Consider the following 16,785-nt stretch of genomic DNA (forward strand, 5'->3'; position numbering starts at 1 on the left):
GCTCCCAAGATCCCTCCAGCCTCGTCCTTTGTTTCTTGAGAGCATCTCCTAAAACGCGTCGGATCGAGCGTTTTGGGACATTGTTTCTCTGTGTCGCGTTTGGGGCGTGCCGTTTCCAGCCGCGTCCCCTAAAACCACCTCCAAACATAAACTCAAATAGTTCACCTTCAAAAGAGATATTTTTCGTCAAAGTCGTTGCGATCAAAGTATCCGTGATCAAACTACTAGACGTGGTCATATTACAAACCGGGGGTGCAAATTGAACATAATTTAGAAGAAGGGGTTCGGTGATGTCGATGATGCATCCTGAGTCGACGTAGGCCCAGGCCCGTCGAGCACGACGACCTTATCGTGCTCTGCTCGGTCTGGCTGCTACTTCGCCGATACCAATGCAGGTATACTAGCAGACGTTGTCCCGACGCGCCAGCTAGTGCCGCTGCTGCCTCTGGGTGTACTAGCAGAACTCCATGGTCTCGCGGCGTTCGCAGCGACACACGCGGCCAGTGCGGCCTTTTGCTGCGCAAGCACCGCCGCCATCTTCTTCGCCTGCTCCACCACCCGCCGCTCCCTCCGCTCCACCGTCAACAACTTGCGCCGTAGGCAGTCTTCTGCCACCTTTCTTCGGTCCAGTCGTCCGACTACGTCTTCGCTGTCGGCGCCTTCCGCGCCTTCGCGAAGGGCGCCTTCGGCCCCTTCGTCACTGCCTCCTTGCCCTGTGGCTTGGTGGCCGATTTCTTGGTCAGGTTTTTTGGACCCGTCGGCGTCATGGCTAGGAGAGAGTAGCGGCTGTGGGAGGGAGAAATGAATTGGCGGGAGGGGATGAAATCTTTTGGTAGGGTAGAGAAATATGGGGCTAGCGCGCGATGTGGCGGGAGGGCGTGATGTGGCGGAAGACTGGTTAAATTTTAATGGGTCAATGACACGTCGAGCCCGTCACTCCCCGCCTCGCTTCTCGATCTGTCCAGCGCGCCCAAAACGTCCCCTATAAAGCGGGGACGGGCAAAGGATGCCGAACACTCATATTGAACTGCGCCGAGAGGAAGGAGGCTTTACGGCGGGTGACCGAGGCCGAAAAAATACTCAGCGCGATCCACCGTAATGCTTGGCGGAGGAGATGGTCCTCTCCGGCCTTCTCCTCTGACGTGAAACCGTGGCAGTGGCCCACTTGAAAGCCTTTGAACAGCCCACCACGTGGCCCGTTACACCTCTACCCACCACGGGCCCGCTTCTCACCGACTAACCATGGCCCGTATACCAGGCGCACCGGTCCACCCAAACTTCTCTCTCCGCCGGCCACCGCCACCGCCACGCCCTGGTTTCCCCTCGGTCCACCGCACCATCGCCCCCATCACCAAAGCGACCGCAGCGGGGAACCGCCGAAGCGAGACCCGACCCGCCGCCCCGCGCCGCCCGCGCCGCCACGAACGCAGCCGCCGCTCCGCGACGACGAGGAGCACGGGATGGGGCGGAAGAAGCCCAATGACGGAGGAGCCGGGGGCGGCGGCAATCCTCCACTCGCCCCCGTGCCGGAGGAGAAGATGATGCGCTTCAGGGCAGTGCTCAGGGAGTTCCGGGCCTCCGACGAAGAGGGTTCGCGCCGTCTGCCTTGTTTCCACATCGGGTGTTTCCAATTATTTTCGCATTTCCTAGCGCGCGCGGTCCCATGATTTCGGTGCGATTCCGAGGAGCTGAGAGCGAGGGGTTCATTGCGGGCGTGGAACCTTCGGGGTCGGTGGGAGCTAGCCTAGGGTTTCAAACGTTCCAGCTTAGGGTTGAGGCCCACGCTCATTTTTATCATAGCATCTCAAACCCATCCCCGATACCACCCGTATCTTGGTTACTAGTCCTTCTCTGTTGCCGATCCGTGGCTTTCACTTATTTAGCTAGGCCTGTGGTGTACTGCCGATGACCAATGTCACATGTCTTGCTAGCTTCACTGCTGATCCCGAGTGTGGTTATAAGTAAGATAGACTTTTATCATCTACAGCTTATGTAATGCCTATCCTTAATTGTGGTTATTGATTATAAGGAAGGTGAATGTTCAGTCAGTGTTATGTATTGTCCGCACATGCTATTTGCACGAATACCAGTTCTACTGTTTCTGTTTAGCCTTCCATGGGCTATGCAGTGACATCATTTCAACAATTAAAAAGGAATTTGGAAGTGCTTTTTTTGGGTTGATTTGCAACTTCACAGGCTACTGTTAAAGAACTGTATGTCCTCTAGACTGGTAAATACAAGTGCCTAACAGGGTAGCAGGGCCTTATATTAGCGGGTGGTATAGATAATTAATCGTGGTTGCGCTTTCATAAGGTAGTTGCAGAAGCCTTTATTGGTATTGTCTTCATGATCTTAATTGTATTATCTATAATGCCACATTTATGACTGGTCTCTTCTGTTTTCTTCTATTGAAGCATGCATACTATTCTTTTCTGTGTTTTACTTTGAGCAGAGAAAATAATAATATCTACAATTTTTACATGTGCAGTGTACACATTCGAACCTAGTCTATCCAAGGCAGAGCGTGCCGCAATCCATCAAATGTGTAGAAAGATGGGCATGAATACGAAAAGTTCCGGGTGAGTAACTTCTAACTATTAACAGATTTGCTAAGCTAGAACTATGTTTGGTCCATCTTCTCTTCCTAATCAATCATCATGCTGACCTATATTTGTAGTAGCAACTTTTTATTTGGTGTTTGTTCTGAATTCTATTCATTATCTGTAGGAATGAGAATGTCCGATGCCTTAGTGTTTACAGACGTAACAATAAGAAAGACACACAGGGGCCTGCAGAAGGCCCTAGCAGACTTGGATTTTCTAAAGAAGCAACACAGGTTTTGCTAGATTTATTTACGCATTACCCTCCTGATGAAGCTGAATTAAATGGTGATGCTGTCAAGAAATCTGGCAAGAAGGCTGCAAGAATTCCATGGAAAAGAGATGGTGCCTTTTGCAGGCCAACTATGAGCGGACGTGATATAGCAAAGAAGGTTGAGATGCTTACATCTAACACAAGTGGACAGCTGAGGAAGGTTGTATATTCTGGCTTGATATCTTTCTTTTAACACCTTTTTTTTGGCCAATCCCAGAGTTCCCACCTTTTATACCTGTCATATGTAGTATCTTTAAGTGGGTGCTGAGAGTTTGTACACATGTGTACAGATCGCTGAAGACAGATCCAAACTTCCGATATCATCCTTCAAGGATCACATTTGTTCTACTCTGGAAAAACACCAGGTATTGTTCATTGTGCCAAGCTTGATCGCATTTAAATATGCAGTATTCCAGAACTATTGAAAGAGGTAATTCAACTTGGAAATTAGGTTGCTCCACACTAGCTTTAGTGTGATGCATGGATCAAGTGGATGCTGGTTATGTCATTTCCCATCATGGGGAGGTTTAATATTAAGTTATCTGGAATTCAGATACTTATAACCAGAGTTACTGATAATGTGCTAGTGCTTTCTGTACCACAGCTTCAATTAATTATAGGATGATTGGCACAAAAATGATGGGCATCTGTTTCAGTTATTTTCCTGACACTAGCTTTTTATTTTGATCTATTCATATGCTTTAACATTTGCCAGCTTTGCTAAGGGAATATTTTTGTTGGCATCAACTGATGGCAATGTGATCCTCTTGTATTTTCTACCAGGTGGTTCTTATTTCTGGAGAAACAGGCTGCGGTAAAACTACCCAGGTGCCGGTTGTTCTGATCCCTTCCTGCATTTGTTATAGAAGTTCTGCCTATTATTCTTGGTCTGTTGGCCTAATCCATTGACAGTTTTTTCACTGTTGTTATATGCTCGTATGAACAATATACACTGTATGTGCTTCAGCAAATATGGAATATCTTATGTTTTAGATATGTGTAGCTCTTATGAAGAGATGAATGGTCTTATGCCACTCAAATGATGCGTCCATTTTTCTTATAATCAGTAGAAAACATTTCTATGCTAGTCCGTGGGCTGCAAATTAATACAGCAGGCTTTAGATCGTAGATAACATATTCAGTCTGAGGTGAGATGTTATAGAAACTATCTTCACATCTTTCTGCACTTTACTTGGTTTTTATTCATATAATAATATCTTTATTCTAACAGGTTGATTCAATTAAAATTCAACTGATGCGTAGTTTTCTGTTCTTGTGCATAACTGCATATGAATTGACGAGAACATCCTTGCTTGATTATGACCGGTGGGTGTAATACTTTCATTTGTTTCTCACTTATCATGCTGTTTGTACTTAGGTTCCTCAATATATCTTGGATTATGTGTGGGGCAAGGGTGAATCATGTAAGATCATATGTACTCAGCCGCGACGGATATCAGCTACTTCAGGTAATTGTAGTAATTTCGTTATGTCATTGGCTATTGCTTTTCAAATTTAGTGTTTATCCATTGGCTCAATGTAAGCTGTTCTGTGTCCGATGCAGTTGCCGAACGAATATCTGCTGAAAGAGGAGAGGCTGTTGGTAACACAGTTGGGTACAAGGTATACAATTTTCTAGAATTCACTGATACATTCGTAGATTTAATTGCCTTAACCCTAGCCATTTCAAAGCAGTTGTCTCTTTGATTTTAAATTGCCTATGATATTAAACTTTCATCATTTGTTTACACTGCAGTACAATCAATTAAAGTTACAACAACAGTATTATGTCAATTATGATAATGTAGAAGTTCATTCTAAAATTAAATTTAGATTGCTTAGTGTGTGTGATGATCACATGCATGTTTTGCTTGGCCATTTGTTGGTCAAACTGCGAAGTTACAAAGTTGGTCACCCTACATATAAGCTCCGGTCCCCTTATTAAACAGTGGGATTTTTTGTGAACATCATTTTCTTTCCGTTCAACACCTAGTTCTTTCTTTTTTTCTTTGGAGTTCGCCTATCTTTCTAGGAGCTGTAAATTTTCCATCCATGTTATTCTTATTATGTTGTTCATTATTTGATTATAGATACGTTTGGAGTCAAAAGGAGGGAAGAATTCGTCAATCATGTTCTGTACTAATGGTGTTCTTTTGAGGCTGTTGATAGGCAGAGTAACTAACATTCAAACAGCACAAAATGTGACACACTCATTTGATGATCCAATTATGGAGATAACACACATCATTGTGGTAAACTTCGAAATACCTTGTTACATACCATTTTCTTTTGACTTATGGCATACTTTCTTTATGTGGTAATACTGAAAAGAGTGTGTACATACTTATTTACAAGAGGATGAGACGAATAGTTAGCCAACCCGCATCTAGCTTTGTGAAACTTGGTATTCTAACCAGGACCAATAAATGTTTTTGGCATCTAGATGCAACATGTTATTTCATATCATGATACTGCATTGTATTGGTCTTATAATTTGCTTAACTGCATTTAACATAAACGCTTTCTATGTAGTACCTAGAGTTTTGTGAATACATAGTGCAGGGGTAGTAGCAGTGACAAAAGTTTTTTTTTACCAAAACTTTTGTTACTTCCATTTCAAATAAGATATTTGCTTTGTACAGTTTTTACACCATTTTCCAACATATACCACACATGAACATCTTTATGGTATTATTATTGAAAAGAAAGTGTGTAGATCCTCATAATTAGAGTGAGGCAAGTTCATCGTAAACTAGCCATGAAAGAACTTGTTTATGAGCCTCACATATAATCTGGCCAGTGTCTGCCTTTTAAAAATATCTGTAAAAATCATACTTCCTTGTTCATGTAGAACTTTCAACATCGTTGCCAGCAAAACTGCAGCTTGTGTGCATAATGTGCTTGGCCTTTTCATTAGATTAGTACTTTACTGGATTTGTTCTGGGTAGCATATGCTGGCAGTGTATTTTTTGTTGGGCTTTATGTTGTCCTATATTTTTATATGAGTTAATATTCATTTTTTTCTTTGGCTAAAAAATATTCATTTTCTCTTCAGGATGAAATCCATGAAAGGGATAGGTATTCCGATTTCATGTTAGCTATCTTGAGGTATTGCTACAAAGAAAATTGTGCACATATTACTTAAATTGCATGTGTAATCCACTAATATATTTTTCAAATAATTATATGCAGAGATTTGCTACCGATGTATCCGCATCTTCATATAGTAAGAAGTATCTCTTTTGTAATTTATTATGCTCATAAGTAGTCAGGGCCTACTCAGGACTATTTTATGCTACTCAACTATTGCCTAAAGACTGGACAAGAATTTTTTGCATGTGCAAGACATGTCTTGACTAACATAAAATGGAGTAGTAAAAATAATAGATGAAACTTTCATATAACACCTTAAGAGTAATAATATGAAAAATTTATTAATAAAAGAATATCATGTTAGTTGCTGATGAAAAACTAATTATTTTTATACTTGACAAAAAATAGCACGTAAGAAAATTATTTGACCAAGAAAAGAGCAACTCTAGCGTATACATAATGAAGACAATAAGTATAATTAAGGGGCTATAAGTGTAGCAGTGATCGATGGATGAACTAATATTTGTCAACCATTGTTGACAAATCATGGATTTGGATGAAACACTGCGAATGGCTGAAATAAAAGTTGTACAGCTTAGCTCGTGCCTTTTGTATTGGTATTGTAAATCCATCTCTTGGTTCTTAGGATGACATTCCATTGCCATAGCTCAAGTGAGCGTGTTTTTCATCCGGTTACAAGAGTATTCACTGATGCAATTAACAGGTGCTCATGAGTGCAACAATCAACGCTGACCGTTTTTCTCAGTATTTCAACGGATGCCCGGTTATTGAAGTCCCTGGCCATACCTACCCTGTCAGTAACACTACATTTACATTCTATGACTGGGGGTCTTGGATTTTTAGCTTAAAGCTTTGTTGACAACTGCATTTTCCACAGGTTAAAACTTTCTATTTGGAGGATGTGCTTTCTATTCTGCAATCTGTAGATGATAATCATCTTCATCCCGCATCAGATGATCTGGAGCTGAAGACTGTGTTAACCGATGAGTACAAAAGCTCACTGGATGAAGTAATTAGTATGGCTTTGGTCAATGATGAATTTGATCCTCTCATTGAGCTTATTTCTGTAGAGCAGAACCCAGAAGTCTTCAACTACTCACATTCAGAAACTGGTGTGACACCTTTGATGGTTTTTGCTGGAAAAGGTCAACTTGGGGATGTCTGCATGCTTCTATCATTTGGTGTGGATTGTTCTGCACGTGATCACGATGGAAAATCTGCATTAGATTGGTCTCAGCAAGAGAATCAGAAAGAGGTTTATGAAGTAATAAAAAAACACATGGATTGTACTCCAGCAAAATCACCTGAAGAGAATGATCTTCTTAATAAATACTTAGCAACTATCAGTCCAGAGCACATAGATACTGTGCTGATAGAACGCTTGCTTAAAAAGTTATGTGCTGATTCAAGTGAAGGAGCTGTATTGATCTTCCTTCCTGGTTGGGAAGCTATAAATAAAACAAGAGAGAGGTTACTTGCTTCTTCCATCTTTCAGGATTCATCAAAATTCCATGTGCTGTCTCTCCATTCCATGATCCCATCTTCAGAGCAGAGAAAGGTTTTCCAACGTCCACCTGCTGGGGTTCGTAAAATTATTCTCTCAACGAACATAGCGGAGACTGCAGTAACAATTGATGATGTTGTATTTGTCATAGATAGTGGAAGAATGAAAGAGAAAAGTTATGATCCATATAATAGTGTGTCCACGCTTCAAACTTCCTGGGTTTCTCGAGCTAGTGCAAGGCAGCGTGAAGGGCGTGCTGGTCGTTGTCAGCCAGGAACTTGCTACCATCTTTACTCTAGATTGCGAGCAGCTTCACTGCAAGAATACCAAACTCCTGAAATTAATAGGATGCCAATTGAAGAACTATGTTTGCAGGTATATACCTAGCTTATACTTTTGTTGTACCTAATGTCTGAAGAAGCTGATGCTCCTCAATGTTTCGCTTGGCTGCAATAATATTATCATTTTGTACTGGTAGGTACCTTATGCTTTAATAGTTGTGGCGCAAGTCAAATGCTTGGTCCAACGAGTTTATTGTGTTATTACTGATAGCTGTTTGATGTGTTAATCTTTGTGGTGCAGGTCAAACTGCTTGATCCAAAGTGCAGAATAGCAGACTTTCTAAAGAAGACCTTGGATCCTCCAGTTGCTGAGACTGTAAAAAATGCTATAACTGTGCTTCAGGATCTTGGTGCTTTAACACAAGATGAACAGTTGACAGATTTGGGTGAGAAGTTAGGTTCTCTTCCGGTCCATCCATCCACAAGCAAGATGCTCCTGTTTGGTATATTGATGAACTGCCTTGATCCTGCATTGACATTGGCATGTGCAGTAGATTATAGAGATCCTTTCGTCCTTCCAGTCGATCCAAATCAGAGAAAAAGAGCCGATGCAGCCAAAATCGAGCTTGCTTCATTATATGGTGGATTTAGCGACCAGCTTGCTGTTGTGGCAGCATTTGATTGTTGGAGATGTGCTAAAGACACGCGCCAAAAAGCTTTGTTTTGTTCACAATATTTTGTCAGTTCAACCACCATGACTATGTTGTCAAGTATGCGAAAACAGCTTCAGAATGAACTAGCTCAAAGAGGATTTCTTCCTGCTGAAGCATCTGCCTGCAATATAAATGCTAAAGCTCCAGGTACGTAAGTTTGTATGAAAACAAATTCTGAAACACTGTAATATGCTGCAGTTGCTTTCTTTCTATTTCACACTTTGAGATGTGAACAATGTTTAATTCTATAAGCAGTATGTCATTAGATTTGTCACTTACGCATAGGTTTTTCTGTACATAGAAAACTGCGTATGTTAGTTTGAAGAATTAAAATCTTGCAGTAGTTACTTTAGTGGTGTCCAAACATAGGGAGTACATCTACTAGTTACAACTTGGAAACTCGTGGTAACAAGCGTAGCTGGAATAAGAGAATTTTGCATTCATTACCTATAAAGCTACTTTCGATGTGTGTGTAGGTTTATAAGTTATTTTTCAATCTTGGCACTAAAAAAAGCCTTGTTATGTTTTAATTTAAACTGTTCTCTTGAACTTACTACCTTGCAACTATGTTAGGTATCATTAGCGCAGTCCTTATGGCTGGCGCTTACCCCATGGTTGGAAAGCTGCTTCCTCCTTGCAAAAATGCCAGGAGTACAGTTGTGGAAACAGCAAGTGGTGCCAAAGTTCGATTGCATCCGTCTTCTGCAAACTATAACTTGTCATTAAATAATTCTTCTGGATATCCGCTAGTCATATATGATGAAATTACTCGAGGTGATGGTGGGTCGATGTCTATAAAGAAATGTTCTGTTGTTGGGTCATATCCACTACTTCTGCTTGCTTCCGAAATGGCTGTTGCTCCACCTGATGGTGATAATCATGAAGAGGAAGGTTCCAGTGGGGATGAAGTGATTATGTCTTCTCCTGATAACACTGTTTCAGTTGTTGTTGACCGGTGGCTCAGATTTCATGCGACAGCTCTTGATGTTGCTCAAATGTACTGCCTAAGAGAACGTCTAGTATCTGCTATACTTTTCAAAGTAAGAATCATTTACCATGTAACTGCATTTTCCATTTTAATCTGCTGCCAATGCGCTATAATTTTCTCTATCTTGAACCTGATGAAAGCATGTTTTCTACAGGTCCAACACCCGCAGCATGTTCTCCCACCTGCTCTTGGAGCAACGATGTATGCCATTGCATGTATCTTGACATATGATGGCTTGCCTGCTATGGTTCAATGTAACACTGGTGCTTTTGATTCGAGGCCAGCAGAAAGGAGAGGTGGTGGTTATATTCGACCTAATGATTTCCTTATGTCATTGCTAACGGACAGAGTCGCACCACTTGCCGAGTATCTTTCTCCGGAGAATATTCTGCCCCCGAGTGCTGGTGGTAGATATAGTCTACCCAGCAAAACTGTACCAGGGCCTTCAGCACCACAATCTTCCAAAAGGCAGCGTGCCAGTGCTCGGCGCCCGAGGCCTCAATAGTGTGTTTCATGTACTTCTGTACTGGATATCACGCTTGGGGTCTCTGAAGAAAAGAGCTTTGTTTGAAAATGACAAAGATTTTGCTTTCCTCCAGTTAAAAGCAAAATGTGAAAGCAAGCATGGATGAAGAGACCATAATCCGGAAATCAGTGCATCTTGTTGTTCTGTTCACCTCTACCTTGCTCTTTTGCGTGCCGGCACTAGCATCTAGTGCCATGGTGTATCCGTGTTTCAGAGAGCAGCCAATTAGGTTATGTGCTGTACACAGTGGTTGTTTCTAAGATTTAGGATTTACTAGCGTCTTGTTCAGGACATGTAAAATGTACTTACCTGTATCCTCTACCTTTGTGCCATGACATGAGCAACAGGAGGGAGGCGCATTTTGCAGATTGGGTGGGTTGTACTTTTGTCCATCCGATCACCTTTTGAGAAACTAGGTCGATACAGTTCAATACAAAAAACACAAAGTTCTGAACTATTTTACGGAGCAAAGTCTTGCTAGCTGGTGACAGAGTCGTTTCTGAAGATGATGATACTGATGATGAATATGTAGAATCAGAAGATGATTCAGAGGAAGAAGAGTTGCAGGCTGAACCTTCAAAGAAAGCCATATACAACAAGGAGCGGCTCCTTGAGAAACTTGAGGACATAGCCTGGCCGGAGAATGTGGACTGGATGCACAAGCTTGCCATTGATCATGACCAGGGGAAAAGGTTGATGTGAATGATGACCTTACCCGTGAGCTTGCTTTCTACACACAGGCTCTGGATGGCACGAGGCAGGCCTTTGAGAAGTTGCAGTCTAAGAAGGTCCGTTTCCTCAGGCCGGCAGATTACTATGCAGAGATGGTCAAGACTGACTCTCACATGCACAAGATCAAAGGAAAGCTCTTATTTGAGAAGAAGCAGATTGAGGAGGCTGAGGAGAGGAAGAAGGCGAGAGAGTTGAAGAAGAGGTCAAAGGAGGTGCAGGCAGAGAAGCTTAAGGAGAGGGCCAAGGAGAAGAAGGAGAACATTGAGTCAGTGAAGAAATGGAGGAAGCAGAGGCAACAGGGGGGATTTTCCAAGGGGAAGGAGGATGGGCCAAATATTAACTTTGAAGTCGAAGAAGGACTCAAGCAACATAAAAAGCAGAGGCCTGGTGTTGCTCCTGGTGATAGGTCTGGTGGAAAGCGAGGTAAACAAGGGAAGAACAGTAGGTCAAAAGATTCCAAGTTTGGGCATGGTGGTCGTAAAGGGATGAGGAAGCAAAACACTGCTGAGACGACGAATGACTTCAGAGGATTCAACAACCAGAAGGGCGAGTCAGGAAACAAGAAGAGGAAAATGTTTTAATACATGTTGCAAGAGTCTGTTCCTGCTTCCTTGTGACACTATTATGTTCATGCTGTTATACTGTCTAGCTGCAGTGCTTTATCACTTGATGCAAAAGTTAGACTTTTGGTTATGAAATGCAGTTAATCTTAATATTAGAAGTGTATTAAGCTGCTTGTGTCTTCCTGTTGTTTACTTATGCAGCTTTTTATTTTATCAGTGTACAGCCAAGGTGAACGGAGTAACACTCCGCTAGTTTTGTTGGCTGTTAGAGTCATGTCTTGGTTTCTTAGATTACTCTTAACTGGCTGTTGTTTTTGTTGGGAATGGTTTGTTTTTCAGCCTTGCTCAAATTGAACTAACAGGTTTAATTATAATGTATTGTTCGTTCTTATTGCTATTTCTTATTATCTCTTGTTCTTTATTGCTATCCATGACCAGATGCAAATCATTCTTTCCTTGCTATAATTCTGAACTTGGAAGAACTTTTGCATTAGCTGCATATCTGTTGCAGCTTTGGATGATCTCCCACTGTTTGCGACGAACTCATATGTCTGCATTCTCTAGGCTGCTTTTTATGGTTGTTGATGGTTCAAAGTTTTTACGTGATTTGCTTATTACAGTGTTAACGTTCTCTAAAATATGGCTATGGTAGCTTGCAATGCATGCCCTTTCACTCTTCCTTTTTGTCCAGACAGCAAACTGTAGTGACAACTGTCATTGCTGATGGTCTGGACTTGTGGCTCTGTGAGCAATGCGGTTCCCTGGCAAAACAAGTCTTGTTTTAGTGATTGAAAAACTTTGTGGCTGGACGAGAACAGTCAGTCCAGCAGCGGCAACAGTCGTCCAGTTGACAATCATGCGCATGCGGGCAGCTCCGTGCATTGCCGCTAGTCCAAAATATTCGGAGATTGCAAACAAGTTGGAGAATTGTAGCCTCCACATGTGGCATTAAATTTCTGATCTGTTTTGAACACTGCCTCAACTCCCAAACCAGTGTACACGAGTAATAAAATTAGCAAGGCCATAAATTTTACGGAGTTGCCAAGCAGTAGATACTAGGTACAAGCAAGAAAAGATTGTCTAGACTTACTCAAAGCCGAAAGGCTTCAAGATGCTTGCATCTCTCTTTACATGATTAACAAACATCATTCCAGATTGATACACAAAATTGTGTGCAGAAACGAAATAATGAAACATAACACAAACAAACTGTTGGCTTGTGCGGCTTTAGTACTCCCCCATGACGCTCCTCACAGTTTCTTTATTGCTGAACACTGGATCCACCATATATAACACCTATAGTTGAATGCACCATTCAACTTACTCTAATTCACCGAATCCTCTATATAGACAGAGCAGGAAATGTGGTGACTAAAGGAAAACTGTGTAACTAATCACGAGAGATGAAGAAGGCATCAGCTTGCTTTAGTGAGGCTTTCATATAAGAGTATGCAGCTGTTACGTGTTACCACTGAACTCATGTGCTGAGCCAAATAATGTGTGTACCATGGACTCGTCAGTCATCTCAACATTCTCGTCAGCGAAGAATAACCAGTGGTTGTGGCTCTTCACCAAGCTGATGTAGTGGTCATGGTTTGGCCCACTTCCGACATGAACTAGCATGGTAAAAAGGGAATATTCCAAGTCCGAATTGTCGACAGTGTTGATGAGCTTAAGCTCCAGTGGGAAAACAACTCGATATGATGGCGGCCAAGCTGTTCTGTGTACTTGAAGCGCCTGAGATGAATTACTAGCATGTTTGGTGGGTTTTTTTTTATCTTCATTGTTTTTGGTGCTTATTGTAAACTGTGATCTACAACATCGATCACAATCCAAAGTATGTAGATAATCCAAGTAGAAAAATGCACAAGTAATGCAACAAATTTGATATACAGTACTAAACACCAAATCAAAGTATGATGGGCAAAAATACAAAACGAAACTGAATGCCTACTGGCATTGAACATACACAATTTTAGTGAAATAACTGCAACTCAGAAGTTTGATAAGCTGGTGCCCAAGCGGGGGGGGGGGGGGGGGGGTGGCACTCAATTTTTGAATTGATATAGTAGCTGTTCATATTCGAAAGGAATTTCTTCAGAATTCGCAAATTTACACAAGGAATGCCCACTTTATGTGCACCAACTCTTTATTTTTTTCTCAGTCTGCCCTTGGTCGCATTCCTTTTCGCCGTCTTCTACTCTTCTAGAGGAGCGAGAAAAAAAAACTGAAAATACTATGAACACGCTCACTTCGTTGTCACACTGTCTTCCCGATACGGCGGCGCCTCACCGGCCAATCCAACTCCGTTCCCTGTACGGCGGGGTCGGCTACCCGGGCTCCAAATCGAACCTCTCGTCCACGCTGTCTCCTCTGATTGGTCCGTGACACGTAGCTCCACGTCGTTAACGGCCCAATCAATAGCGGGCCCCGCGCTCTCGAAAGTTCGCAACTGCCCGGCCCCGCGAGCTATACATACGATCCGACGCGTGGAGCTTCTCCAGAGAGATCATCAAACAGTTTTCAGTCCCAAAACAAATACAGTTGAATTCCGTTTCATCTGCCATCTTCCTCGCGAAAGGATTCCGGCCGAATTGATAGGAGAGAAGACGAGGAGGAGGAGCAGCGATGGCCGCCGCTCGAGCCCGATGGCGATTCCTCGCGCTGCCCCTGGCGCTGCTCCTCGCGATCGGCTCGTCGCGCGGCCTCGACCCGGCGCCCAAGCCCCCCGTCCCCAAGGCCATCTCCGTGAGTCCCCTCCCTCCCTACCACCTCCCCGAACCTCGGCTTGATTTGATCGTGGCCCGATCGGAGCTGACGGTGTCGGATCTGCGGCGCAGGACCTGAGGGACGCGATCGTGAAGGGGCTGGGGCTCCAGTCGGAGGAGCTCAAGGTGTCCGGGTTCGACGTCAGGGACGCGCTGGTGGGGCAGGCGGTGGCGTACGAGTTCGACATGGAGGTCGGGAGGAAGGCCGTGCCCGTGCGTCTGCTCGAGGACGTCAGCCGGTGGGACTTCGTCGACCTGCCCATCTTCCGCTCCCAGGCCGACGCCGACGACACGGCGCTCGCCGAGATAGGACGTCGCGGCGCCAGAGGGAGCTTCGAGCCGACGCTGCCGCCCTTCCAGCTCGCCGGGCCCATGGAGCTCTGGATCCAGGACGGGGACGATGTCAGGCTCGCCTTGCCGGTAAGAGCATTTCCCTTTTTGCTGTATACTGTAATTCTTAAGGTTTGGGCGTGGTTCAGTGCTTGTGAGTTGTGAATGTGGCCTACTGACCTCTCTGCCTACACCTGAAATCTCCAGAAAAGGATAAGTGGTTTTTTTAAACAGGGACCGGACATGCTTACCTTTAATTATCCTAGTTTAATCTTAGACATTAAGATGTGGACAACCGTATGGGGTTAAGAGCTAGTGATAGATATTTGTCATCATTCTTCATGTCAGACAATAAGACCTGAATCTAAGCTCAGGAAGTTTAGCTTAATAGTATTATAAATTTATTCATCTCAAACATCCAAAGGTAGCGAAGATCAAAGGTTAGGTTGAGTATGAACCAAATAGCTTTGTGGTCAGGTAACAGTGTCCAAATTACATATTTCTGTCTTAAAACAATAAAACATCAAATGTGGCTACGGTAAGGGGATAGATGATAGCTTAGAAGCAGCACATATCCTACCAATCTCACTCTCAAGGTTCTTTTTGCACAATGTGGTTATGAACTATGACTTTCATCCCTAAGAGCTTACCAAGAAAATGTTCATTTACCTACTGTGTTTTTTGCTTGCTTAATTTGGCTATCACGAGGTATACCATGGACCCGTTCATCTATATGACATTGCCGTACATGTCAACCATTATGGTGCAGCCTGTTTACATATATTCTTGCTTATTGAATGTTTTTCATACATGCCTTTTTCTAAATTTTATCGTATCAAATATGAGATGCTAATCCTATGCTCATGTACAGCATGACGTGGAGGCTGGAACTCTGAAGAAAGTTGTTCTTGCTGATGGTGCAGTCGTAACAGTGAAAGGTGCTAGGGCAGTGAGCCTCCGTTTGCCCCTTGAACTGCCACTTCCTCTCAACCGTACCACTTACAAGGGTCGCCTGTCAAGCTTGCTTTCCATCGCTCAAGCTCTACGTGGTGCAGCTCGGTCTAATCAGAAACCCCTGCTCTCCCTGCGAATTGAGGGTCCAACCTCCTTATCCTCAACTCCTTCCATGTCTCCCAATGACAAGCTGAAGCTCAAAAGGTTGGCCCCAGGTCAAGTGGAGCTCTCCTCGCGTGCAATCCCTGCTGCCACCGATGACGAGGATGAACCACATAACACTGGAATGTGGCCTCTCTTGTCATTGAATGCATCAGATGGCAGCCTGCAGGGGCTTGAGGATCTGTTGGCGTCAGTTCTCGCAAAGAAGGCGGGTGAGAAGGGCACGTTCAAGTTGTTGAATGCACGGGCGGCGGCACAAACATATGTCAAAATGGGCTTCACGGTAGAGAAGAGTGTAGCCGATGGGGAGGTAAACTGGTCTAATTTGCCCGAGTGGAAAACAAAGCCCAAGAAGCTGAGGGCGCATTATGAAGTTCTTGCCCGTGTGGAGCGTGGCCAGGCGATTCCCGAAAGGATTGCCCTGGTGCAGCCTTTCCATGCTGAGGAGGCCATGTCTGAGAGCATGCTCACCGGGAATGTCTCGAGATCAAAGATGGAGGCAGTCAATCCGCCACCTATTTATTTCAGTCTGTGAGATCTGTAGGTGCCGGAAGCTCCTTTGGTTGACTATTATAGCAGGAGATGGCAAAAAGGATCACAAGCGGCAGAAGCTTCTTTCTTGTTACTGACATTCTGCGTTAACATCATACTCTTTGTATTCTATATCCTGGCTAGCTCTGTAAATTACCAATACGAATGATGAGCCCTCACAGTCGAAATGCAGAAATAAGCAAACTGTATATAAATCCTCCTCGAAACTCAAAGCAAAAGTGCTTAGTTCCTAGCCTCTGCACAAGTTTTACACAATGCTGTTTTTCTTTTTTCAACTTCATGCATTAACATTGTGGGTGGTTTCAAAGTTTGAACTAGAAATTCCAACTAAACTTGAAGTGGGATAGAGGCGAGGATTCGATTGCCACCAAGAGATGTTTCTCTTTGCAGCTCATATAAGGGAAAAAGGTAGCTTGTCAAGTTGGTCTCATTATTGATCTCAGAAAAGTTTGATCACTTTCAGAGTGAACAGGTGGTAGTAGTGGTACTTTGAATTAGAACCCTGGTTCAGCTTAAATATAGAACTCTCACAATCCCTGAGAATCTGCAAACGTGAATCCACGAATAAGTGGACGTTATTGTCGGAGAAACATATAGATCATAGGAGGACGGGCAACAGCAATCACACCAACATTTTACCGTGGAGTACCAGTACTCGCTCTTGCTCAGCAAACACACCAAGATTTGATCGTGGAGTACCAGTACTTGCTCCCAAGATCCCTCC

At 43.5% G+C, this 16,785-nt stretch overlaps 2 protein-coding genes and 1 pseudogene across 2 annotated transcripts; all 3 read left to right on the forward strand.

Moving 5' to 3' along the window:
- The first annotated feature begins 1,483 nt into the window (after nt 1–1,483).
- Nucleotides 1,484–10,471, forward strand: LOC124668072 (DExH-box ATP-dependent RNA helicase DExH6-like). The gene is made up of 15 exons (XM_047205274.1): nt 1,484–1,590; nt 2,489–2,579; nt 2,728–3,034; nt 3,165–3,239; nt 3,658–3,702; nt 4,253–4,343; nt 4,439–4,497; nt 4,965–5,126; nt 5,930–5,982; nt 6,067–6,100; nt 6,692–6,781; nt 6,866–7,867; nt 8,075–8,633; nt 9,060–9,526; nt 9,629–10,471. Exons 1-15 carry the CDS (start codon nt 1,539–1,541, stop codon nt 9,977–9,979), a joined length of 3,438 nt encoding a protein of 1,145 aa, XP_047061230.1. The 5' UTR covers nt 1,484–1,538; the 3' UTR covers nt 9,980–10,471.
- Nucleotides 10,454–11,458, forward strand: LOC124663050 (annotated as a pseudogene).
- A 2,374-nt stretch (nt 11,459–13,832) lies between these two features.
- LOC124663065 lies at nt 13,833–16,327 on the forward strand. The gene is made up of 3 exons (XM_047200818.1): nt 13,833–14,043; nt 14,136–14,483; nt 15,265–16,327. Exons 1-3 carry the CDS (start codon nt 13,924–13,926, stop codon nt 16,042–16,044), a joined length of 1,248 nt encoding a protein of 415 aa, XP_047056774.1. The 5' UTR covers nt 13,833–13,923; the 3' UTR covers nt 16,045–16,327.
- Nucleotides 16,328–16,785: the final 458 nt, after the last annotated feature.

The sequence above is a fragment of the Lolium rigidum genome, chromosome 6 (assembly GCF_022539505.1).
Source record: "Lolium rigidum isolate FL_2022 chromosome 6, APGP_CSIRO_Lrig_0.1, whole genome shotgun sequence".
Lineage (NCBI taxonomy): Eukaryota > Viridiplantae > Streptophyta > Magnoliopsida > Poales > Poaceae > Lolium > Lolium rigidum.

Excerpts from the sequence above, each read along its gene's own strand:
- LOC124668072 (XM_047205274.1), top strand. The coding sequence starts at position 1,539 with ATGATGCGCTTCAGGGCAGTGCTCAGGGAGTTCCGGGCCTCCGACGAA. Across the intron at positions 1,591-2,488 it reads CCGGGCCTCCGACGAAGAGG|TGTACACATTCGAACCTAGT; the intron begins GTTCGCGCCGTC and ends TTACATGTGCAG. Across the intron at positions 2,580-2,727 it reads ATGAATACGAAAAGTTCCGG|GAATGAGAATGTCCGATGCC; the intron begins GTGAGTAACTTC and ends CATTATCTGTAG.
- LOC124663065 (XM_047200818.1), top strand. The coding sequence starts at position 13,924 with ATGGCCGCCGCTCGAGCCCGATGGCGATTCCTCGCGCTGCCCCTGGCG. Across the intron at positions 14,044-14,135 it reads CCGTCCCCAAGGCCATCTCC|GACCTGAGGGACGCGATCGT; the intron begins GTGAGTCCCCTC and ends TCTGCGGCGCAG. Across the intron at positions 14,484-15,264 it reads ATGTCAGGCTCGCCTTGCCG|CATGACGTGGAGGCTGGAAC; the intron begins GTAAGAGCATTT and ends GCTCATGTACAG.